The 26,780-nt window shown below is 46.2% G+C and overlaps 1 protein-coding gene across 2 annotated transcripts in view; it reads left to right on the top strand.

Moving 5' to 3' along the window:
- The window catches only part of dachs (unconventional myosin-IXb-like dachs), a 663,425-nt gene that overhangs the window by 66,112 nt on the left and 570,533 nt on the right, over nt 1–26,780 (top strand). The window contains exon 2 of one of the 2 annotated variants that reach the window (XM_070085317.1): nt 21,802–22,963. In XM_070085317.1, the coding sequence (XP_069941418.1) occupies nt 21,808–22,963 (1,156 nt within the window). In that variant the 5' untranslated portion in view covers nt 21,802–21,807. Of the gene's footprint in view, nt 1–21,799; nt 22,964–26,780 lie in introns of those variants that run through there. The other variant, XM_070085318.1, reaches the window with a different exon arrangement.

The raw sequence follows: 26,780 nt of genomic DNA, 5'->3' as shown, positions 1-26,780 counted from the left end.
ACTGTCTGACGCCTCACCTACTGTCTCCTGCACCGCCAAGTGTTTGCTGCCTCACCTAGTGTCTGCTGCCTCACCTTGCGTCTGCTCATCTAGCGTCTGCTGCCTCACCTAGTGTCTCCTGCAACGCCAAGTGTTAGCTGCCTCACCTAGTGTCTGCTGCCACACCTAGCGTCTGCTGCCACACCTAGCGTCTGCTGCCTCACATAGTGTCTGCTGCCTTACCTAATGTCTGCTGCACGCTCCTAGTGTCTACTGCCTCACCTAGCGTCCTCTTCCTCACCTAGTGTCTACTGCCCCACCTAGTGTCTGCTGCCCCACCTAGTGTCTGCTGCCCCCACCTAGTGTCTGCTGCCCCCACCTAGTGTCTGCTGCCCCACCTAGTGTCTGCTGCCTCACTTATCGTCTGCTGCCCCACCTAGTGTCTGCTGCCTCTCAGTGTCTGCTGTCTCATCTAGTGTCTGCTGCCTAACCTAGTGTCTGCTGCCTTACCTAATGTCTGCTGCACGCTCCTAGTGTCTACTGCCTCACCTAGCGTCTTCTTCCTCACCTAGTGTCTACTGCCCCACCTAGTGTCTGCTGCCCCACCTAGTGTCTGCTGCCCCCACCTAGTGTCTGCTGCCCCCACCTAGTGTCTGCTGCCCCACCTAGTGTCTGCTGCCTCTCTTAGTGTCTGCTGCCTCATCTAGTGTCTGCTGCCTAACCTAGTGTCTGCTGCCCCACCTAGTGCCTGCTGCCCTATCCAATGTCTGCTGCCCCACCTAGTGTTTGCTGCCTCCCTTAGTGTCTGCTGCACCACCTAGTGTCTGCTGCACCACCTAGTGTCTGCTGCACCACCTAGTGTCTGCTGCACCACCTAGTGTCTGCTGCACCACCTAGTGTCTGCTGCACCACCTAGTGTCTGCTGCACCACCTAGTGTCTGCTGCACCACCTAGTGTCTGCTGCACCACCTAGTGTCTGCTGCATCACCTAGTGTCTGCTGCACCACCTAGTGTCTGCTGCACCACCTAGTGTCTGCTGCACCACCTAGTGTCTGCTGCACCACCTAGTGTCTGCTGCACCACCTAGTGTCTGCTGCACCACCTAGTGTCTGCTGCACCACCTAGTGTCTGTTTGTCTGTCTGACTTTTAACTGTTTTTTCCACCCTAAATGTGTTGACATGCAGGTGTGTACTCACCTAGTTGTACTCGCCTAGTTGTACTCGCCTAGTTGTATTCGCCTAGTTGTACTCGCCTAGTTGTACTCGCCTAGTTGTACTCGCCTAGTTGTACTCGCCTAGTTGTACTCGCCTAGTTGTACTCGCCTAGCTGTACTCGCCTAGCTGTACTCGCCTAGCTGTACTCACCTAGCTGTACTCACCTAGTTGTACTCACCTAGTTGAGGTTGCAGGGGTCGAGTCCAAGCTCCTGGCCCCGCCTCTTCACTGGTCGCTACTAGGTCACTCTCCCTGAACCATGAGCTTTATCATACCTCTGCTTAAAGCTATGTATGGATCCTGCCTCCACTACATCGCTTCCTAAAATATTCCACTTCCTGACTACTCTGTGGCTGAAGAAATACTTTCTAACATCCCTGTGATTCATCTGTGTCTTCAGCTTCCAACTGTGTCCCCGTGTTGCTGTGTCCAATCTCTGGAACATCCTGTCTTTGTCCACCTTGTCAATTCCTCTCAGTATTTTGTAAGTCGTTATCATGTCCCCCCTATCTCTCCTGTCCTCCAGTGTCGTCAGGTTGATTTCCCTTAACCTCTCCTCATAGGTCATACCTCTTAACTCTGGGACTAGTCTTGTTGCAAACCTTTGCACTTTCTCTAGTTTCTTTACGTGCTTGGCTAGGTGTGGGTTCCAAACTGGTGCCGCATACTCTAATATGGGCCTAACGTACACGGTGTACAGGGTCCTGAACGATTCCTTATTAAGATGTCGGAATGCTGTTCTGAGGTTTGCTAGGCGCCCTTATGCTGCGGCAGTTATTTGGTTGATGTGCGCTTCAGGAGATGTGCCTGGTGTTATATTCACCCCAGATCTTTTTCCTTGAGTGAGGTTTGTAGTCTCTGGCCCCCTAGACTGTACTCTGTCTGCGGTCTTCTTTGCCCTTCCCCAATCTTCATGACTTTGCACTTGGTGGGGTTGAACTCCAGGAGCCAATTGCTGGACCAGGTCTGCAGCCTGTCCAGATTCCTTTGTAGTTCTGTCTGGTCTTCGATCGAATGAATTCTTCTCATCAACTTCACGTCATCTGCAAACAGGGACACCTCGGAGTTTATTCCTTCCGTCATGTCGTTCACAAATACCAGAAACAGCACTGGTCCTAGGACTGACCCCTGTGGGACCCCGCTGGTCACAGGTGCCCACTCTGACACCTCGCCACGTACCAATACTCGCTGCTGTCTTCCTGACAAGTATTCCTTGATCCATTGTAGTGCCTTCCCTGTTATCCCTGCTTGGTCCTCCAGTTTTTGCGCTAATCTCTTGTGTGGTACTGTGTCAAACGCCTTCTTGCAGTCCAAGAAGATGCAATCCACCCATCCCTCTCTCTCTTGTCTTACTGCTGTCACCTTGTGTGTGTGTGTGTGTGTGTGTGTGTGTGTGTGTGTGTGTGTGTGTGTGTGTGTGTGTGTGCGCGCGTCTATGTCCTCACCTATATGTGGTTGCAGGGGTCAAGTTATAGCTCCTGGCCCCGCCTCTTCACTGGTCCATACTAATTCACTCTCTCCCTTCTCCATGAGCTTTATCATACCTCTTCTTAAAGTTATGTATGGAATTTGCCTCCACTACTTCACCCTCCAGATTATTTCCACTTCCTGACAACTCTAAGGCTAAAGAAATATTTCCTAACATCCCTATGACTCATCTGGGTTCTCAGCTTCCAATTGTGTCCCCTTGTTTCTGTATCCCATCTCTGAAACATTCGAGCCCTGTCCACCTTGTCAATTCCTCTCAGTATTGTATACGTCGTTATCATGTCTTCCCTTTTCCCCGTATCGTCTAGTGTTATCAGGATGAGTTCCCTTCAGTTCCGAGACCAATCTTGTTGCAAACTTTAGCACTTTCTCCAATTTCTTGACGTGTTTCACTAAGTGTGGGTTCCATACTGGTGCTGCATACTCCGGTATGGGCCTGACGTACACGGTATACAATGTGGTGAATGATTCCTTATTCAGATGTCGAAATGCTATTCTCAGGTTTGCCAGGCACTCATATGCTGCAGCAGTTATCTGGTTGATGAGCGCCTCAGGAGATGTGCTCGGTATTATACTCGCTCCAAGATCCTTTTCCTCGAGTGAGGTTTGCAGTCTTTGGCCACCTAGCCTATACTCTGTCTGTGGTCTTTTTTGCCTTTCCCCGATCTTCATGACTTTGCATTTGGCGGGGTTAAATTCAAGGAGCCAGTTTCTGGACCAGGCTTGTAGCCTGTCCAGGTCTCTTTGTAGTCCTGCCTGATCCTCATCCAATTTAATTCTCTTCATTAACTTCACATCTGCAAGCAGGGACACTTCTGAGTGTCCTGTGACGAGCGGGGTCCCACAGGGACCCCGCTCGTCACAGGCGCCCACTCTGACACTTCCTCACGTACCATTACTGGCTTTTGCCTCCCGGTCAGGTATTCTGTGATCCATTGCAGTGCCCTTCCTGTTATGCATGCCTGATCCTCTAACTTTTGCACTAATCTCTTGTGAGGAACTGTGTGGAAAGCCTTCTTGCAGTCCAGAAAAATGCCATCTACCCACCCCTCTTTCTTGCGTCTTACTTCCGTTTCCTTATCATAAAACTTCAGTAGGTTCGTGACACAGGATTTTCCTTCACTGACTCCTTACTGGTTGTCGTTTATAATCTTGTTCCGTTCCAGATGCTCCACCACTCTCCGCCTGATAATCTTCTCCACGTCTCTGCATACTATACACGTCAGTGACACTGGTCTGTAGTTTAGTGCTTCATGTCTGTCTCCTTTCTTAAAAATGGGGATTACATTTGCCATTTTCCATACCTCATGAAGTTGCCCAGTTTCAATGGATGTGTTGAAAATTGTTGTTAGTGGCACACACAGCGTCTCTGCTCATTCTCTAAGGACCCACAGAGAGATGATGTTGGTGTTCCACCTATTCTGACTTCCTGGAGTTTTTTCTGTCTTCACTGTAAATACTTCCTTAAACCTCATGTTGAGCTCTCCACACACTTCTTGGCTATTTCTTGTGAGCTCCCCACCTTCCTTACTCAGCCTAATTACCTGGTCCTTGACTGTTGTCTTCCTCCTGATGTGGCTATACAGCAGCTTCGGGTCAGACTTGACTTTTGATGCAATGTCATTTTCGTACTGTCGCTGAGCCTCCCACCTTATCTGTACATACTCGTTTCTGGCTCTTCTACTAATCTCTTTATTTTCCTGGTCCTTTATCCTCTCTAGTTTATCCATTCTCTATCACAGTTTTTGCCTCCCTACACCTTTGGATAAACCAAGGGCTCGTTCTGTTCTTCTCATTATTTCTGTTGCTCATGGGAACAAACCTCTCTTCTGCCTCCTTGTATTTTGTTATCACATAGTTCATCATTTTGTTTATTAATTTTCCTACCAATTCTCTTTCCCACTGAACCTATTGCAGAAAGTTCCTCATGCCTGTTTAGCCCTCCCTTTTGCAGTTTGGCTTTTCTCATTCTACTCCTGTTACTCTCTCCACTTGTAACTATGTATGCAAAGCTCAAAACCACGTGATCACTAGCTCCAAGGGGCCTTTCATACGTGATGTTTTCGATGTCCGTGCTACTCGAAGTGAATAAGGGGTCCAATCTTGCTGGTTCCTCCTTACCTCTCTCTCTCTGGTAGTGTCCCTAACATGTTGATGCACGAGGTTTTCCAATAACACATCTGTCATCTTGTCTCTCCATGTTTCGGGACCCCCGTGTGGCTCCAGGTTTTCCCACTCAATCTCCTTGTGATTGAAATCACCCATAAGTAGTAACTTTTCTCTACCTGTGTGCACTCTTCTGGTCACCTCTGCTAGTGTGTCCACCATTGCTCTGTTGCTCTCTTGGCCTCCTGCAGTTCTGTGCCAGGTTGTACATCATTGCAATGACTACCTTATTCCCCCAGACTAAATTGTACTATGTAGTCCCTTTCGCCCATTTCGATCATTCTTTAAATTTCCTCAAATCCCCGTCGGTTTTTAATGAGTAATGCATCTCCTCCTCCCTTTCTGCTCCCTCTATCTTTCCTCAGGGTCTGAAATTCAAGTGAGAAGATTGCATCTTGGAGAGTTTCATTTCTGTGAGTGCTATAATGTCTGGGGCTGTCTCCTTGATTCTTTCATGCCACTCTTCACATTTATTTATTCCATCAGCATTCGTACACCAAACTTTCAACTTTTTTTCTAAAAGTGTGGTCTGGGGAGAACGTTGGGGTTGGAGAAGCGGGGGACCTGGCAGGGAACTATGGGGGGTTGCTGTGGGAGTGGAGTTTGCAATGAAGGGGGTAGGGGCAGAGGGCACAGTGTGTGAGTTTTTGGTTAGATTGGTTGCATTGGGGTTGCCGCAGTTGATGTCCTTCTGTAGGTGGTTCTGGAGGGAGATTGTATTTGCTCTTCCTCCTGAGTCTGGGTTCTCCTTCTCATCTCCGTGTGTGCCTCTCTTACCTCCTTGTCTTTGTACCCTCTCTTTCAGTTTCTGTCTTTCTTGCATTCTGTCGTGGTCGAGGTACACCCTCTGGTACGTTGGTATGTCCCTAGTTTCTCCTGCAGGATCCTGTTTCGAGCCGATTCTGTCTTGAAAATCGCTTTCACCAGCTATTTTTTTTTCCTTTTGAAAATCCCCCTATTCTCAGAAAATTTAACTGGGTCATGTCGTCCTCTTCTATTGCTTTCATGATACTTTTAATCACTTTTTTCCTTAATGTGTGTGTGCGTGTGTGTACTCACCTAATCGTGGTTCGATTCTCTCCCTGCTCCATACAGTTATGTATGGATCCTGCCTCCATTACATCACTTTCCAGACTATTCCACTTCCTGACAACTCTAGGACTGAGTACTTCCTAACATCTCTGTGGCTCATCTGAGTCTTCAGCTTCCAATTTTGACCCCCTGTTGCTGTGTCCCATCTTTGGAATATCCTGTCTACCTTTTCAATTCCTCTTGGTATTTTATATGTCGTTATTATGTGACTCCTATCCCTCCTGTCCTCCAGTGTCGTCAGGTCAATTTCCTTCACTCTCTCCTCGTAGGGCATGGAACATAATTCTGGGACTAGTCTCGTTGTATACCTTTGTATTTTCTCTAATTTCTTGACGTTTGACCAGGTGTGGGTTCCAAGTTGGTGCTGCATACTCCAATATGTGCCTGACATACAGGGTATACAAAGTCCTGAACGATTCCATAATGAGGTGTCGGAACGCTATTAAGTTTGTCAGTTGCCCATATGTCTGTGGTCTTCTTTGCCCCTTCCCGATCTTCATGACTTTGCACTTGGTAGGGTTAAAGTCCGGAAGCCACTTGCTGGACCAAGCTTGCAGCCTGTACAGATCCCTTTGTAGTCCTGCCTGATCCTCATCCGACTGAATTCTCCTCATTAGCTTCACATTATCTGCATACAGGAACACTCCTGAGTCTATCCCTTCCATCATGCCATTCACATATACCAGAAACAGCACCGGACCTACTGACTCTTGTGGAACCCGGCTCGTCACAGGCGCCCACTGTAACACTTCATCACCTATCATGACTCGTTATTGCCTCCCGGTCAGGTATTCTCTGATTCACTGCAGTGCCTTTTCTGTTATGCGTGCCTGATACTTCAGCTTTTGAGCTAATCTCTTTTGTGGGACTATGTCGGAAGCGTTCTTGCAGTCCAAGAAAATGCAATCTACCCACCCAACTCTCTCTCTTTTGTATTACTTCCATCACCTTGTTGAAAACTACTCCAGTAGGTTTGTGACATAGGATGTCCCTTCCCTGAAAAGGTGCTGGCTGTCGTGTATAAGCTTGTTCCTCTCTAGGTGCTCCACCACTCTTCTGATAATCTTCTCCATGACTTTGCATGCTATACATGTTAATGACACTGGTCTGTAGTTTAATGCCGTGTGTCTGTCTCCTTTCTTAAAAACTGACTACATTTGCTGTCTTCCCCACCTCAGGTAGTCGCGCTGTTTCGATGGATGTATTAAAGATTGTTGTTAATGGCACAAACAGTGCCTCTGCTCCCTCTCTCAGGACCCACGGAGAGATGTCCTGCCCCACCGCCTTTGAGGTATCTAGTTCACTTAACAGCCTCTTCACCTCCTCGTCGTTTGTGTGTGTTGTGTCCAGCACTCGTTGGAGTACGCCATCATTCCGGCTTTCTGTAATCCTGTCTCCACTGAAATACTTCCTTAAATCTATTGTTGAGTTCTTTACATCTTAGTCGTTTTTGTGAACTCCTTTCTTCCTTCCTCAAAGCTGATTAGCTGGTCCTTGACTGTTGTTTTCCACCTGATGTGGCTGTAAAACAGTTTCGGGTCAGACTCGCTTTCGATGCTGTTTCGTTTTCGTATTGCCGCTGGGCCTCCCTCCTTATATGTGCATATTCATTTCTGGCTCTTCGACTAATCTCTTCATTTTCCTGGGTATTATGTCTTCTATACTGTTTTCCATTCTCTAGTGCACTTAGTTTTGGCCTCTCTAAACCTTTGGGTGAACCAAAGGCTCGTTCTGGTCTTCCCATTATTTCTGTTGCCCTTAGGTACGAACCTCTCCTCTGCCTCCGCGCATTTTGTTAACATGTAGTTAATTTCATTTACTTATTTTCCCACCAGTTCTCTTTGCCACTGAAACTCATGCAGGAAGTTCCTCAAGCCTGTGTAGTCCTGCTCCACTTTCTTCCTTCTCCACCTGTAACTGTGTATTCGAAGATCAGGACCACGTGATCACTAGTTCCAAGGGGCATTTCATATGCGTTGTGTTCAATGTATGAATTGCTCAAGGTGAATATGAGGCCCACTCTTGCTGGCTTATCCTCTCCTCTCTCTCTGGTAGTGTCCCCCACATTTTGATGTAGGAGGTTTTTCCATTAGCACTTCCATCATCTTAGCTCTCCATGTTTCTGCTCCCCCATGTGGCTCCAGGTTTTCCCAGTCAATCTCCTTGTGATTGGAATAACCCACAACTAGGTGCTTCGCCCTACCATTGTGGGCTCTCCTTGACCTCCTCCTATTCTGTGGCAGGTTGTACATCACTGCAATCACCACCTTGGGACCCCCAGTCTGAAATGTTCCTACACAAGCACATCACATGCATAGTTATATATATATATATATATGTAGTCTGGGGGGGCTTGTTGGGGCTGGGAGAGTGGGGGACTTGGCAAGATACTATGGGGGCAGCTGTGAATATGGAGTTTGTGGATGGGGGTGGGGACAGTGGGTATGGAGTGTGGGTTGTTTTGGGTTAGTTTGCTTGGTTGCGGCAGAGTTGTTGGGGTTGAGGGTCTTTTGTAGATGGTTCTGAGGGAGGTTGTGTTTGTTCTTCCTCCTGACTCTAGGTGCCCCTGCCGTCTTTGTATCCTCTCAGTTTCTGTCATATCGTGTTCTTTCGTGGTTGAGGTATACCAGCTGGTAATTTAGTGAACTCCTTAGTCGTGCATTCTTCTGCAAAATCCTGTTTAACACCGTTTCTGACTTAAAAATCAATGTGACTGGATGTTTCTCAGAAAATTTGTCAGCTGGGTCATGTCTTCCTCTATCTCATGTGTGTGTGTGTGTGTGTGTGTGTGTGTGTGTGTGTGAGTACTAATCTATTTGTGCTTACTTATTTGTGGTTGTAGGGGTCAAATCATAGCTCTTGGCCCCGCCTCTTCGCTGGTCACTACTAGGTCCACTGTCCCCTTGCTTCATTAGGTTCATCGTACCTCTTTTTAAAGCTGTATATGGATCCTGCCTCCAATACATCACTCTCCAGATTGTTCCACTTTCTGAAAACTATCTCTGAAACATTCTGATCCTATCCACCTTATAAATTCCTCACAATATTTTATATGTCATTGTCATGTCCCCCTGTCTCTCCTGTCCTCCATTGTTATCTGATTAAGTTCCCTTAATCTTTCCTCGTAGGACATACCGCTCAGCTCCGAGACTAGTCTTGTTTCAAACTTGTGCCCTTTCTTAAATTCTGGATGTGTTTGACCAGAGGTGGGTTCCATACAGGTGCTGCGTACTCCATTATGATCCTCGTTCGTTTGTATTCTCCTCACATCGTCTGCAAATAGGTGCACCACTATTGCCTCCGTCATGTCATTTACATATATAAGAAACAGCACCGGCACTAGAATTGACCTTCATGGAACCTGTTGCAACCCCCGAATGGGTTACAATGATTATTATGTATATATATAATGTATATTATCTTTTCATATAATTTTATATGGCTTATATTTGCGATAATAGCTAAATCGTAAATATATTGCTTTATATTCTTATTTGACTTATGTTGTTAGGATGTACATAATATGTGCTCAGTTCAAGTCTTGATTGTCAAACTACTGTAATTATCGCTTGTCGCTCGTTATACTGCCGGCTTCTGAGCTGTGCTGTCCACGGGGCTATCACGTGATCGAGGGGGGGGGTGTCCTCACCTCTCGTGAAGTATTCAGTCTGCTCTAGACTCGCTTGGTGGTTGGACAGATTGTCTGTCTCATTATTCTTGTTAGTTCTGTAGAACTCTGTTCACAGAACATTGTATAGACTTAGTGATTTTCGACGTTGTACTGAGGTTGTGTGTCACATAGACACTGAGCATCTCAGGTCCCGAGCTATAGTTTCTGACCTAATTTTGTACTGGTTTCTGTGTATTGTCACAGTCAGGGTTTTTCCTATGCTGAACTTAGATTCAGTAGTATGGGAGTTTTGTAACTTTTGTGGAGGATCTGCTGATGGTCCCTACTTAGTGTCGTTATATTATCTCCTTGATCCTGATTGTGTCGCAGTCGCTTGTTATATGGCTATTGGGCTTAGCATTCTTTTCATTGTTCAAGCAGACTGTTCTGGTTGCCAGTCGGTCAAGAAGTTAGTTTATGTGAGGACTTTGTCAGTCACTTGTTTAAGTCTAGTCGAGTCTTGAGACATAGCGAACTACTTAGAGCACTTACACACATACATACACACTTGTACATATTTGTAATATCTTATTAAATGTTTATGTACCAGACGGTACTTAAGAATTATAAATGTGATATGTGCTTTCAGCACAATAATATTGAACTCGAGAGATTGATTTTATTTTGATTGCTGTGATTAATTTAATTTGATAATATACCTCTAGACAACTTAATGATTAATAAATTTATTAAATTTTAATTTCTCTAGTTAGTAGCCTACCAGTTGTAATCCTGAAGCACTACTGAATAATACTGAATTTTAATGGATAATTGGACAAGGATACTGACTACTTGTTACGAAAATCCAGTAACTGGAGATTTCTAAGCTTTTAGAATCGCGTTTTTTGTAACAGAACCCCACTCGACACAGCACTCACTCGACACAGCACTCACTCGACACAGCACTCACTCGACACAGCACCCACTCGACACAGCACCCACTCGACACAGCACCCACTCGACACAGCACCCACTCTGACACCTCATTTCGTAGCGACACACGTTGTTTCGTTGCTGTCCGATATTTCCTGACGTACTGCAGTACTTTCCCTGTTATTCTTACCTGCTCTTCCAGCATTTCAACGAGACTCTGGTGGTGTTGTACTGTGTCGAAAGTCTTCTTACAGTCCAAGAAGATGCAATCTACTCATCCCCCTCTCTCTCCTGTCTTACGTCTGTTACCTCGTTATTGAACGCTTATAAGTTTTTGACGCAGGATTTTCCTTCCCTGAAACCGTGCTGGTTGTCATGTATGAGCCTGTGTGTACTCACCTAACTGTACTCACCTAATTGTGACTGCAGGGGTCGAGACTCTGCTCCTGGCCCCGCCTCTTCACTGACCGCTACTGGATCCTCGCTCTCCCAGCTCCATGAGCTTTATCATACCTCGTCTTAAAACTATGTATGGTTCCTGCCTCCACTACATCACTTGCCAGACACGCAGACTGTTTGTGTATGTGTGTGTGTGTATGTGTGTGTGTGTATGTGTGTATGTGTATGTGTGTATGTGTGTGTGTGTGTGTGTGTATGTGTGTGTATAGTTGCAAATCACTATAAACACAGTACACGGACGCTCACTACAACACTCAGTGTTCTCACCATTTACAGTTTATTAACCCAGGGATCATAACCCTTGAGTGACCCCTGCCCCAGGACACCCCCCTCCCTTCACTCAGCCAGGACACCTCCTCCCTTCACTCTATCTCAGGACACACCCTTCACTCAGCCCCAGGACAACCCCCTCCCTTCACTTACCCAGTACACTCCTCTCCCATTACTCTAGCCCAGGACATCTCCCTTCCCTTCCCTCTACCCCAGGACAATACGTCCCTTTACTCTGCCAAAGGACACTCATTCCCTTCACTTTCCCCAAGGGCACTTCCCTCCCTTCACTCTGCCCCAGAACACCCCCTCCCTTCACAGTACCTCAGGACACCACTATTACGGACACAAGTAAGAATGGCCTGTGAGACATGGTCGTAATAAGAATGTCGAGCAAACAAAACTCAACAGTAGACTATATTAAATATTTACCTTCGCCAGATGATCAATAAAGGCATGTACAATACGTCCAGATGGAATAGTAGGTGTACACAGCGATGACAAATGGCAAAACAGAAACCAAAGGGTGCACTGTACTCAACCAGCAGGTAGGCAAGTCTGACAATGCTTACAGCAAGTGAGCCACGTTGCTTCAGCTTTGGCGGGCTTTCCTGTGATTGGTTAATGAGCCAAGGTACTGATTTAACGACGGGTACCCTATTGATCGTTAAACCCTTAGCACCTGGTTCACTGGTTGGGAGGCAGCCTATATGGGAGTGTGACACAAGCTGAATAAATTGTCAAATTCTTTTTGCATGCCTCCCTTCACTCTACCCTAGGACTCTCACCCTCCCTTCACTCTATCCTAGGACACACACCCTCCCTTCATTCTGCCCTAGGACTCTCACCCTCCCTTTACCCTAGAACACTCACCCTCCCTTCACTCTACCCTAGGTCTCTCACCCTCCCTTCACTCTACTCTAGGACACTCACCCTCCCTTCACTCAAACAAAAGACACTCACCCTCTCTTCACTCTACCCTAGGACACCCACCCTCCCTTCACTCTACGCCAAGGCACTCACCCTCCCTTCACTCTACGCTAAGACACCCACCCTTAATTCACTCTACGAAAAGACACCAACCCTCCCTTCACTCTTCGCCAAGACACCAACCCTCCCTTCACTCTACACTAAGACACCAACCCTTCCTTCACTCTACGCTAAGACACCCACACTCCCTTCACTCTCGCCAAGACACCAACCCTCCCTTCACTCTACGCCAAGACGCCCACCCTCCCTTCACTCTACGTCAAAACACCCACCCTCCCTTCACTCTACGCCAAGACATCCACCCTCCCTTCACTCTACGCCAAGACACCAACCCTCCCTTCACTCTACGAAAAGACACTCACCCTCCCTTCACTCTACACCAAGACATCAACCCTCCCTTCACTCTACGCCAAGACACCCACCCTCCCTTCACTCTACGCCAAGACACCCATCCTCCCTTCACTCTACGAAAAGACACTCACCCTCCCTTCACTCTACACCAAGACACCAACCCTCCCTTCACTCTACTACCAAGACACCAACCCTCCCTTCACTCTACATCAAGACACCAACCCTCCCTTCACTCTACGCCAAGACACGCACCCTCCCTTCACTCTACGAAAAGACACCCACCCTCCCTTCACTCTACCACCAAGACACCAACCCTCCTTTCACTCTACGCCAAGACACCCACCCTCCCTTCACTCTACGATAAGACACCCACCCTCCCTTCACTCTACACCAAGACACCAACCCTCCCTTCACTCTACACCAAGACACCAACCCTCCCTTCACTCTACACCAAAACACCAACCCTCCCTTCACTCTACACCAAGACACCCACCCTCCCTTCACTCTACACCAAGACACCAACCCTCCCTTCACTCTACACCAAGACACCAACCCTCCCTTCACTCTACACCAAGACACCAACCCTCCCTTCACTCTACACCAAGACACCAACCCTCCCTTCACTCTACACCAAGACACCCACCCTCCCTTCACTCTACACCAAGACACCAACCCTCCCTTCACTCTACACCAAGACACCAACCCTCCCTTCACTCTACACCAAGACACCGACCCTCCCTTCACTCTACACCAAGACACCCACCCTCCCTTCACTCTACACCAAGACACCAACCCTCCCTTCACTCTACACCAAGACACCAACCCTCCCTTCACTCTACACCAAGACACCAACCCTCCCTTCACTCTACACCAAGACACCAACCCTCCCTTCACTCTACACCAAGACACAACCCTCCCTTCACTCTACACCAAGACACCAACCCTCCCTTCACTCTACACCAAGACACCAACCCTCCCTTCACTCTACACCAAGGCACCCACCCTCCCTTCACTCTACACCAAGACACCAACCATCCCTTCACTCTAAACCAAGACACCAACCCTCCCTTCACTCTACACCAAGACATCCACCCTCCCTTCACTCTACACCAAGACACCCACCCTCCCTTCACTCTACACCAAGACACCAACCCTCCCTTCACTATACACCAAGACACCAACCCTCCCTTCACTCTACACCAAGACACCCACCCTCCCTTCACTCTACACCAAGACACCAACCCTCCCTTCACTCTACACCAAGACACCAACCCTCCCTTCACTCTACACCAAAACACCAACCCTCCCTTCACTCTACACCAAGACACCCACCCTCCCTTCACTCTACACCAAGACACCAACCCTCCCTTCACTCTACACCAAGACACCCACCCTCCCTTCACTCTACACCAAGACACCAACCCTCCCTTCACTCTACACCAAGACACCAACCCTCCCTTCACTCTACACCAAGACACCAACCCTCCCTTCACTCTACACCAAGACACCCACCCTCCCTTCACTCTACACCAAGACACCAACCCTCCCTTCACTCTACACCAAGACACCAACCCTCCCTTCACTCTACACCAAGACACCAACCCTCCCTTCACTCTACACCAAGACACCAACCCTCCCTTCACTCTACACCAAGACACCAACCCTCCCTTCACTCTACACCAAGACACCAACCCTCCCTTCACTCTACACCAAGACACCAACCCTCCCTTCACTCTACACCAAGGCACCCACCCTCCCTTCACTCTACACCAAGACACCAACCATCCCTTCACTCTAAACCAAGACACCAACCCTCCCTTCACTCTACACCAAGACATCCACCCTCCCTTCACTCTACACCAAGACACCCACCCTCCCTTCACTCTACACCAAGACACCAACCCTCCCTTCACTCTACACCAAGACACCAACCCTCCCTTCACTCTACACCAAGACACCCACCCTTCCTTCACTCTACACCAAGACACCAACCCTCCCTTCACTCTACACCAAGACACCAACCCTCCCTTCACTCTACACCAAGACACCAACCCTCCCTTCACTCTACACCAAGACACCCACCCTCCCTTCACTCTACACCAAGACACCAACCCTCCCTTCACTCTACACCAAGACACCAACCCTACCTTCACTCTACACCAAGGCACCCACCCTCCCTTCACTCTACACCAAGACACCAACCCTCCCTTCACTCTACACCAAGGCACCCACCCTCCCTTCACTCTACACCAAGACACCAACCCTCCCTTCACTCTACACCAAGACATCCACCCTCCCTTCACTCTACACCAAGACACCCACCCTCCCTTCACTCTACACCAAGACACCAACCCTCCCTTCACTCTACACCAAGACACCAACCCTTCCTTCACTCTACACCAAGACACCCACCCTCCCTTCACTCTACACCAAGACACCCACCCTCCCTTCACTCTACACCAAGACACCAACCCTTCCTTCACTCTACACCAAGACACCAACCCTCCCTTCACTCTACACCAAGACACCCACCCTCCCTTCACTCTACACCAAGACACCAACCCTTCCTTCACTCTACACCAAGACACCAACCCTCCCTTCACTCTACACCAAGACACCAACCCTTCCTTCACTCTACACCAAGACACCAACCCTTCCTTCACTCTACACCAAGACACCCACCCTCCCTTCACTCTACACCAAGACACCAACCCTTCCTTCACTCTACACCAAGACACCAACCCTCCCTTCACTCTACACCAAGACACCCACCCTCCCTTCACTCTACACCAAGACACCAACCCTTCCTTCACTCTACACCAAGACACCAACCCTCCCTTCACTCTACACCAAGACACCAACCCTTCCTTCACTCTACACCAAGACACCCACCCTCCCTTCACTCTACACCAAGACACCAACCCTCCCTTCACTCTACACCAAGACACCAACCCTCCCTTCACTCTACACCAAGACACCAACCCTCCCTTCACTCTACACCAAGACACCAACCCTTCCTTCACTCTACACCAAGACACCAACCCTCCCTTCACTCTACACCAAGACACCAACCCTCCCTTCACTCTACACCAAGACACCAACCCTCCCTTCACTCTACACCAAGACACCAACCCTCCCTTCACTCTTTTTTTTAATTAACACCAAGAAAGCAATGAAGAAATTGAGTACAACCTTTTGTAAGTGGTACTTAAGTTATGTTGACTACCACTACTGCCATCACTACCACTACTACCATCACTACCACTACTGCCATCACTACCACTACTGCCATCACTACCACTACTACCATCACTACCACTACTACCATCACTACCACTACTACCATCACTATCACTACTACCATCACTACCACTACTACCATCACTACCACTACTGCCATCACTACCACTACTGCCATCACTACCACTACTACCATCACTAACACTACTACCATCACTATCACTACTACCATCACTACCACTACTACCATCACTACCACTACTACCATCACTACCACTACTACCATTACTACCACTACTACCATTACTACCACTACTACCATCACTACCACCACTACCATTACTACCACTACTACCATCACTACCACTACTACCATCACTACCACTACTACCATCACTACCACTACTACCATCACTACCACTACTACCATCACTACCACTACTACCATTACTATCACTACTACCATTACTACCACTACTACCATCGCTACCACTACTACCATTGCTACCACTACTACCATTACTACCACTACTACCATCACTACCACTACTACCATTACTACCACTACAACCATCACTACCACTACTACCATCACTACCACTACTACCATTACTACCACTACTACCATCGCTACCACTACTACCATCACTACCACTACTACCATTACTACCACTACTACCATTACTACCACTACTACCATTACTACCACTACTACCATCACTACCACTACTACCATCACTACCACTACTACCATCACTACCACTACTACCATCACTACCACTACTACCATTACTACCACTACTACCATCACTACCACTACTACCATTACTTCCACTACTACCATCACTACCACTGCTACCATTACTACCATCGATACCACTACCATCACTAAAACTACTACCATTACTATCACTGCTACCATTACTACCACTACTACCATCACTACCACTACTACCATTACTACCACTACCATCACTACCACTACTACCATCACTACCACTACTACCATCACTACCACTGCTACCATTACTACCACTACTACCATCACTACCACTACTACCATTACTACCACTGCTACCATCACTACCACTACTACCATCACTACCACTACTACCATTACTACCACTACCATCACTACCACTACTACCATCACTACCACTACTACCATCACTACCACTACTACCATCACTACCACTACTACCATTACTACCACTACTACCATCACTACCACTACTATCATCACTACCACTACTACCATTACTACCACTACTACCATCACTACCACTACTCCCATCACTACCACTACTACCATCACTATCACTACTACCATTACTACCACTACTATCATCACTACCACTACTACCATTACTACCACTACTACCATCACTACCACTACTACCATTACTACCACTACTACCATCACTACCACTACTACCATCACTATCACTATTACCATCACTACCACTACTTCCATCACTACCACTACTCCCATCACTACCTCTACTACCATCACTACCACTACTACCATCACTAAAACTACTACCATTACTATCACTGCTACCATTACTACCACTGCTACCACTACCATTACTACCATCACTACCACTACTACCATCACTAACACTACTACCATTACTTCCACTACTACCATTACTACCACTACTACCATCGCTAACACTACTACCATTACTTCCACTACTACCATTACTACCATCACTACCATCACTACCACTACTACCATTACTACCACTACTCCCATCACTACCTCTACTACCATCACTACCACTACTACCATTACTACCACTACTACCATTACTACCACTACTACCATCACTACCACTACTACCATTACTACCACTACTACCATCACTACCACTACTACCATCACTACCACTACTACCATCACTACCACTACTACCATTACTACCACTACTACCATCACTACCACTACTACCATCACTACCACTACTACCATCACTACCACTACTACCATCACTACCACTACTACCATTACTTCCACTACTACCATTTTTACCATCACTACCACTGCTACCATTACTACCACTACTACCATCACTACCACTACTACCATCACTACCACTACTACCGTCACTACCACTACTACCATTACTACCACTACTACCATCACTACCACTACTACCATCACTACCACTACTACCATCACTACCACTACTACCATCACTACCACTACTACCATCACTACCACTACTACCATCACTACCACTACTACCATCACTACCACTACTACCATCACTACCACTACTACCATCACTACCACTACTTCCATCACTACCACTACTCCCATCACTACCTCTACTACCATCACTACCACTACTACCACTAGTACCACGACTACCACTACTAAAACTACTACCACCACTACCACTACTACCACCACTACCACTACTACTACCACTATCACTACTACTACCACTACAACCGCTACTACTGCTATCACCACGTTGGTTGTGCTGTAACTTTTGTTGTGCTGTAACGTTGGTGGTGCTGTAACGTTGGTGGTGCTGTAACGTTGGTGGTGCTGTAACGTTGGTGGTGCTCTAACGTTGGTGGTGCTCTAACGTTGGTGGTGCTGTAACGCTGGTGGTGCTGTAACGTTAGTTGTGCTGTAACTTTTGTGCTGTAACGTTAGTTGTGCTGTAACGTTAGTTGTGCTGTAACGTTAGTTGTGCTGTAACGTTGGCGGTGCTGTAACGTGATGTTAGATCACCAACACGACGCCCCGTTATATTAGAATTCAGACACACAATAGAACGTAATATAATGCAATACGTGTCTGATGAGGAGGACCCCAGTAGAGGTCGAAATATGGAGACCAATTAATTTCCAGAGTTTCTGTGTCCATGTGAGACCCCAGTGAAAATGAGTGACTGTCTCCGACTTTTTCTGGATTATCCTGGGTGACTGACACAGGTTAATAGTTACGCTACTTGTACCTGTGTATACCTGTACCTAAATAAACCTTGGCCTGTTAGGCAACGCTTTCGCTTGACACACACAGTGTCCGTGGTTCGATCCCCGGCAGGGGTCGAAACCGTGGACGTATTTCCTTACACCTGCTGTCCCCTTTCACTTAGCAGTAAGTAAGGACCTGGGTGTTAGTGGACTGGTGTGGGTCGCATCCTGGGGGCAGGATTGAGGACCACAGTGGTAATAATAGACAGTCCTCGATGACGCACTGATTTTCTTAGGTTATCATGGGTAGCTAACCCCCCAGTGTTAAAAATCCTAACAAAAATCTTGTCTTAATTGAGAGTAATGGACTACGATAACGAGCGTAAATAGATAGAAAACGGGAGGCCGGTGTTCGTAAAAGAAAATGTATTTATTTTCTGATTAACTCGCTTAAGGGTTAACTCAGGCATAAAAATAGACTGAAAAAGTTTTATTTGGTAAGATAAAATAGTAAGTAAGCTTGTTTATTTAGGAGTCATAGGCGCCACCAGAAATATTCTCAACTTGGATACAAAACATGTAGCCTATTACAGCTGTATGTAATAGGCTACAGACACCTATGTAACGGTATCTGTCTCGGTGACATGAGAAGCTAACAATATCAAATTGTACATTAGGCGATGTTATTTGTGGAAAATACTGTATATATTTTCCAGAAATTCAGTATTTATATGTAAATAGATGGCCATCTTGGTTTTGAATTGGATACAACGTTAATATAATGGGAAGAATTTTTCGTGCTCTAGAGGTTAAAAATGTGTTGACACCTCTCAAATAGAAGGCGAAATTGGTGGATGTGCATTCCTGCATAACTTGAGATATCAGACGACTGGACAAGACAGCTCCAGGAACCTCAGATAAGCTCTCTAGATTTGTGTGTAATTCTGGCCAGCATTATTTTCATAGATTTAGTTAGAGTGAGGTTTTCTGAGTATGATACACATTAATCTCCAGTCAAATTTGTGAGTGATATTAAGATATATTTTCCTTCTGTTATGTAATTGTGTGTATATATATATAACCATTTATTATTTTTAATATACAGTCCACAAATTTATATATTTACCAGTATTCCTGGTGTATGTATATTTCATTTAATTAATAGGTCCAGAGCAACTTGTGGTTATGACAGTGGCAGGTATCGAAGGGGGACATTTTTTTGCGACCTAGGTGTCCCAAATTCCTACTTGTCTATGTGACATTGATAAATAATAATTATCTTTGTTATCATTTACTGTTATGTACATAATTAGTTACATTCAGATAAATGCAATTTTCCACATTATTATTCATTTCTAGTTATGACTGAGACCATGTTGAGAAATGCCAGATGGGAGTTAATGCCTGTGTCTTGTCCCTTGGTATTGGAGACCATGGGAGACCAGGTACCTGGGAGGGTGAAAAATGAGAGCAGGTGAGCCACTTAATAAGAGCCAGTCACTCTGGAGAGTCAAGAATACACAGGTAACGTCTAGGGGTGGGACGATACCAAAATTTTGGCTGATACCATTACTTCGGCACATCACTAGGCTAACCTCCTGTCACCAAAGAAATCTTGACAGTCCTGCTACAAAAAAATGTGGCAACACACGAGGGCAAATAAACAACCCATCAAAAATACATTCAACAAAAACACAATACAACCATATAGAACACCAACACAAACACAGCACCAACACACAACACAACCATATAGAACACCAACACAAACACAGCACCAACACAACACAAAAATCTCGCAGACACGCGCAACACAAACACATTCAACACGAAAACGTCCGCCACAAAGTCAACACAACTCAACCGAAACAACACAAACACTCACACTACAAGCATACACCATCACCAACACTAACAGTACCTCTGAAACAATTATTCCTCATCGGTGAGTCAACTCACTTACTACAGTGAGTTGACCTGCATGTATATACCGTGTTAGTTTCAAGGTAAATAGTGTGGAGAGTTTAGGGTATATATATATATATATATATATATATATATATATATATATATATATATATATATATATATATATATATATATAATATATATATACTGAGATATAAAATAGTGTGGAGAGTTTAGGGTGTGTTTATATATATATATATATATATATATATATATATATATATATATATATATATATATATATATATATATATATATATATATATATATATATATACTTCTTGTTGTTTATACTCAAAGAAATATACATTTCTTAGCGTATATACTCTGTGAAGTACATATTTTTCGGCGTATATACTCTAAAATATATGCATCTCTCTGTGTATATACCCTGAGAGATACGCATCTCTTTGTGTCCTCACCCTGAGAGGTACACATATTTGTATATACCCTGAGATATGTTCGTCTCTGTGTATATACTCTGGGAGGTACACATCTCTCTGTATATCTTCCCTGAGATATATACATCTAACGGCGTATGTACTCTGAGGGATACACATCACTGGGTGTACATACTCTTGGAAGTTCACTGTACTAGTAACGAAGTTCACTGTATTGGAGATTTGTGATTCACCAAACTGGTGACTTAAGTTTACTATACAGGTGACTTGAACTTCACTATAATGTGACTTGAAGTTCCCTATACTGGTGATCTGAAGTTCCATTGTGGGAGCTGAGAGACTACAGATTGTGCTCAACATGTGGTAGAAAGGTTACGTGGTGCAGAGTAAATATTTATTAAAGGCTACGTTTCCCTCTGTATAGTGCGAAACATCTACTGTAATGAAGGGTTTCCTCTGCACCATGTGTCACCCAGTCATAAATGTCGAACCTTCAAACCTCGCAGGAAATTAGAGTGAACCCATTTCTCAGCTATTTTAATGGGCCAATTATGGTCTATTATCCCGTTGACCTTGCCCATGTGATCGACTTTCTGGTATAATGTCTAAATGTATAAATTACAATACATGTCAGTGTTATTATGGTTGTGTAGTTTGACCTTTGATGTGCTATTCTAATTAGTGTTGTCGTTGTTGTTGTTGCAGGTGTGGATGAAGGCTACCGTGATGAGGGTGTTGGTCATTACTCTTGGCAGGTCGTCTGGGCTTCGCCGAAGCGAGCCGGATAGCAACTCGAATCCCACTATAGAACATTCCAAAAACAAGGTGGACTCGCATAGTTTCATCGGCCAGCCGCAGACGCTGAGAGTGGAGTCTCCAGAGCCGGGAATCCTCAGGAGGGCAGTGGTGAAGAGTGCTAGCGTTAAATACTGCCAGGAGTATTCAAATAGCGGAGCTGATTCGAAATCGCGGGAGTCGATCAGGGCACTGATTCCCGCAGAGCAGAATGAAGCCAAATCAGCCAGGGTGACGAGAATTCCCAGAGAGACCATGGCCGGCCATCGCAGTAAGTTGGTGAGGAACTCATCCATCAGCAAGTGGAGAGCTAAGTTTAGGCGACCACCTCTGTCCTCGGAGACCGCAAGAGAGACAGACACGGAGCAGTTACTTGAAGCGGAGGAAAAGGTCAAGCCACGTCGCAAAACAGAGAGCAAATTCGGTCGAGATGCAAATTTGCTAAAGTGCAAATTGCGTAGCCACGTTTCGGAATCTTCTTCAAATGGCTGTAGGAGCAGCAACAGTAGTAAAAATAAAAGCGTTATCAGTGTGACGAAGAACAAAATTCACGAGAAACATGACGGTAGCAACGGCAGTAAGAACCGGTCTGCTGTCAGGGAGGAGGTAGCGGGCTACATGTCTCAAGTCCAGAGTAGCGAGATCTGCGATGAGTGGTCCAGCGTACCCAGGAGTGTGACACTCCGCACAGCTCAGCTCAGGGCACACCTTCCCAGGGTGAGCCACAGCACTCAGAGAGACAAGGAGACTTCCTATTATCTCCACAGGGGAAGTATCCAGGTGGCCACCAGTCCTCAGAGACCTGGTGGCGGCCCAGAGTCGGCGTGTAATCAACGCTCGTACTCAGTGGGACGTCCCATGTCCTCTGCAGAAGGACATATGGGTTCATGGCCTCGGCCTTCAAGAATCAATGGTGTCCAGGCTACGCAAAGCGGTCACATGAGGGTACCACTGCTGTGCCCACGGGCAGTGAGTGTGCCCAGTCCACCAAGTGACCTTGGCGGGTCACACACACCCGGCGGATCTTATTCTCATTTCGGCACATTCCCACGTAGAAGACCCTCCCAAAAAGGTAAGTCATTGGTGCAATTTTTATACTCAACCTTTGTAACCTGCCGAGAAGGTTTATGACATGCTGGTAATTTACAGCGACCGCCCGCCATTACAGTGTTGTAACCACTGCTCAGCAAACTTCGTCAAGTGACGAGTGTCCAGATACATAGTGCTGGTGGAGTCTAGTCTACTGCTGAAGTATATTCTAAGATTGGGAACATTCTTCACCCGGAGTAACATTCTTCACCCGGAGTAACATTCTTCACCCGGGGTAACATTCTTCACCCAGGGTCACATTCTTCACCTGGGGTCACATTATTCACCCAGGGTAATTTCTTCACCCGAGGCAACATTCTTCACCCGGGGTAACATTCTTCACCTGGGGTCACATTCTTCACCTGGGGTAACATTCTTCACCCAGGGTAACATTCTTCACCCGGGGTAACATTCTTCACCGGATAACATTCTTCACCCAGGGTAACATTCTTTACCCAGGGTAATATTCTTCACTTGGATTCTCAAAAACTGCACAATCTAGGGCAACATGGGATCAGAGGAGGTTGCTCCTGCCTCTCACAACAACTGGATCACTATGATATGGTCTTGGATGCACTGGAAGAAAAACAGAACGCAAATGTAGTATACACAAACTTCGCAAAAGCCTTTGACAAGTTCGATCATGGCTTAATAGTTCACAAAATACGAGCTAAAAGAATAACTGGGAAAGTGGGGAGAAGGATCTTCAACTTTCTAACCAATCGAACACAAAGAGCAGTGGTCAACAGAGTTAAATCGGAAGCTGCCATAGTGAAAAGCTCTGTCCCACAAGGCACAGTACTCGCCCCCATCCTGTTCCTCATCCTCATATCAGACATAGAGATGAAAACCATAGCGCCGTGTCATCCTTCGCAGACGATACTAGGATCTGCATAAGGCTGTCATCTGCTGAGGACGCGGTTAACCTCCAAGAAGATATAAACCAAGTTTTCCAGTGGGCAACGGTAAACAATATGATGTTCAATGAGGACAAATTCCAACTACTCCGTTATGGAAAACTGGAGGAGATAATAACTAGAACAGAGTATACTGCAAACTCTGATAATTCAGTAGAGAGAAAAAAATAATGTGAGGGACCTGGGAGTGGTAATGTTTAAGGATCTCACTTTCAAGGATCACAACAGTGCCACGATCACAACTGCAGAGAAAATGATAGAATGGATAATGAGAACGTTCATAACAAAAGATGTCAAACCAGTGATACTTTTCAAATCACTTGTTCTCTCTAGGTTGAAATATTGCTGTACATTAACATCTCCATTAAGCAGATGAAATTGCAGATCTAGAGAGTGTACAGAGAACCTTTACTGCACATATAAGCTCCATCAAACACCTCAACTACTGGGAATGCTTGGAAGCACTTGACTTGTACTCGCTGGAATGCAGGCGAGGGAGATATATCATAATCTACACTTGGAAAATCCTAGAAGGAATGGTCCCGAATCTGCACACAGATATCACTCCCTATGAAAGTTAAAGACTGGGCAGGCGATGCAAAATGCCCCCAATAAAAAGTAGGGGCGCCATTGTACACTAAGAGAAAACACCATAAGTGTCCGGGGCCCAAGACTGTTCAACAGCCTCCCACCACGCATAAGGGGAATTACCAATAGGCCCCTGGTTGCCTTCAAGGAGCTAGACAGATACTTAAAGTCAGTGCCGGATCAGCCGGGCTGTGGTTCGTACTTTGGACTACTTGAGGCTAGCAGTAACAGCCTGGTGGATCAGGCCCTGATCCACCAGGAGGCTGGTCGTGGACCGGGCTGCTGGGGCGTTGATCCCCGGAATACCCTCCAGGTAGCCTCATCAGGAGTAACATTTCACCAAGGGTAACATTCTTCAACCAGGGTAACATTCTTCACCCAGGGTATCATTCTTCACCAAGGGTATCATTCTTCACCCAGGGTATCATTCTTCACCCAGGGTATCATTCTTCATCCAGGGTAACCTTCTTCACCCAGGGTATCATTCTTCACCAAGGGTATCATTCTTCACCCAGGGTATCATTCTTCACCCAGGGTAACCTTCTTCACCCAGGGTATCATTCTTCACCCAAGGTATCATTCTTCACCCAGGGTATCATTCTTCACCCAGGGTATCATTCTTCATCCAGGGTAACCTTCTTCACCCAGGGTATCATTCTTCACCCAGGGTATCATTCTTCACCCAGGGTATCATTCTTCACCCAGGGTAACCTTCTTCACCCAGGGTATCATTCTTCACCAAGGGTATCATTCTTCACCCAGGGTATCATTCTTCACCCAGGGTATCATTCTTCATCCAGGGTATCATTCTTCACCCAAGGTATCATTCTTCACCCAGGGTATCATTCTTCACCCAGGGTATCATTATTCACCCAGGGTAACATTCTTCACCCAGGGTAACATTCTTCACCAAGGGTATTATTCTTCACCCAGGGTAACATTCTTCACTCAGGGTAACATTCTTCTCCCAGGGTATTATTCTTCACCCAGGGTAACATTCTTCACCCAGGGTAACATTCTTCACCCAGGGTAACATTCTTCACCCAGGGTATCATTCTTCACCCAGGGTAACATTTCACCCAGGGTACCATTCTCCACCCAGGGTACCATTCTTCACCCAGGGTATCATTCTTCACCCAGGGTAACATTCTTCATCCAGAGTATCATTCTTCACCCAGGGTATCATTCTTCACCCAGGGTAACATTCTTCATCCAGGGTAACATTCTTCACCCAGGGTAACATTCTTCACCAAGGGTATCATTCTTCACCCAGGGTATCATTCTTCACCCAGGGTAACATTCTTCATCCAGGGTATCATTCTTCACCCAGGGCAACATTCTTCGCCCAGGGTATCATTCTTCACCCAGGGTAACATTCTTCATCCAGGGTATCATTCTTCACCCGGGGTAACATTCTTCGCCCAGGGTAACATTCTTCACCCAGGGTAATATTCTTCACTCAGGGAATCATTCTTTACTCAGGGTATCATTCTTCACCAGGAGTAACATTCTTCACCCAGGGTAACAATCTTCACCCGGGGTAACATTCTTCACCTGGGATAACATTCTTCACCCAGGGTAACATTCTTCACCCAGGGTAACATTCTTCGCTCGGGGTAACATTCTTCACCTGGGATAACATTCTTCACCCAGGGTAACATTCTTCACCCTGGGTAACATTCTTCACCCTGGGTAACATTCTTCACCCAGGGTAACATTCTTCACCCTGGGTAACATTCTTCACCTGGGATAACATTCTTCACCCAGGGTAACATTCTTCACCTGGGATAACATTCTTCACCCAGGGTAACATTCTTCACCTGGGATAACATTCTTCACCCAGGGTAACATTCTTCACCTGGGATAACATTCTTCACCCAGGGTAACATTCTTCACCCAGGGTAACATTCTTCACCCAGGGTAACATTCTTCACCTGGGATAACATTCTTCACCCAGGGTAACATTCTTCACCTGGGATAACATTCTTCACCCAGGGTAACATTCTTCACCTGGGATAACATTCTTCACCCAGGGTAACATTCTTCACCCAGGGTAACATTCTTCACCTGGGATAACATTCTTCACCCAGGGTAACATTCTTCACCCAGGGTAACATTCTTCACCTGGGATAACATTCTTCACCCAGGGTAACATTCTTCACCTGGGATAACATTCTTCACCCAGGGTAACATTCTTCACCCATGGTAACATTCTTCACCTGGGATAACATTCTTCACCCAGGGTAACATTCTTCACCCAGGGTAACATTCTTCACCTGGGATAACATTCTTCAC

The sequence above is a fragment of the Cherax quadricarinatus genome, chromosome 15, assembly GCF_038502225.1.
Source record: "Cherax quadricarinatus isolate ZL_2023a chromosome 15, ASM3850222v1, whole genome shotgun sequence".
NCBI classification, from domain to species: domain Eukaryota; kingdom Metazoa; phylum Arthropoda; class Malacostraca; order Decapoda; family Parastacidae; genus Cherax; species Cherax quadricarinatus.
This window is presented reverse-complemented; position numbering and strand designations above follow the sequence as displayed.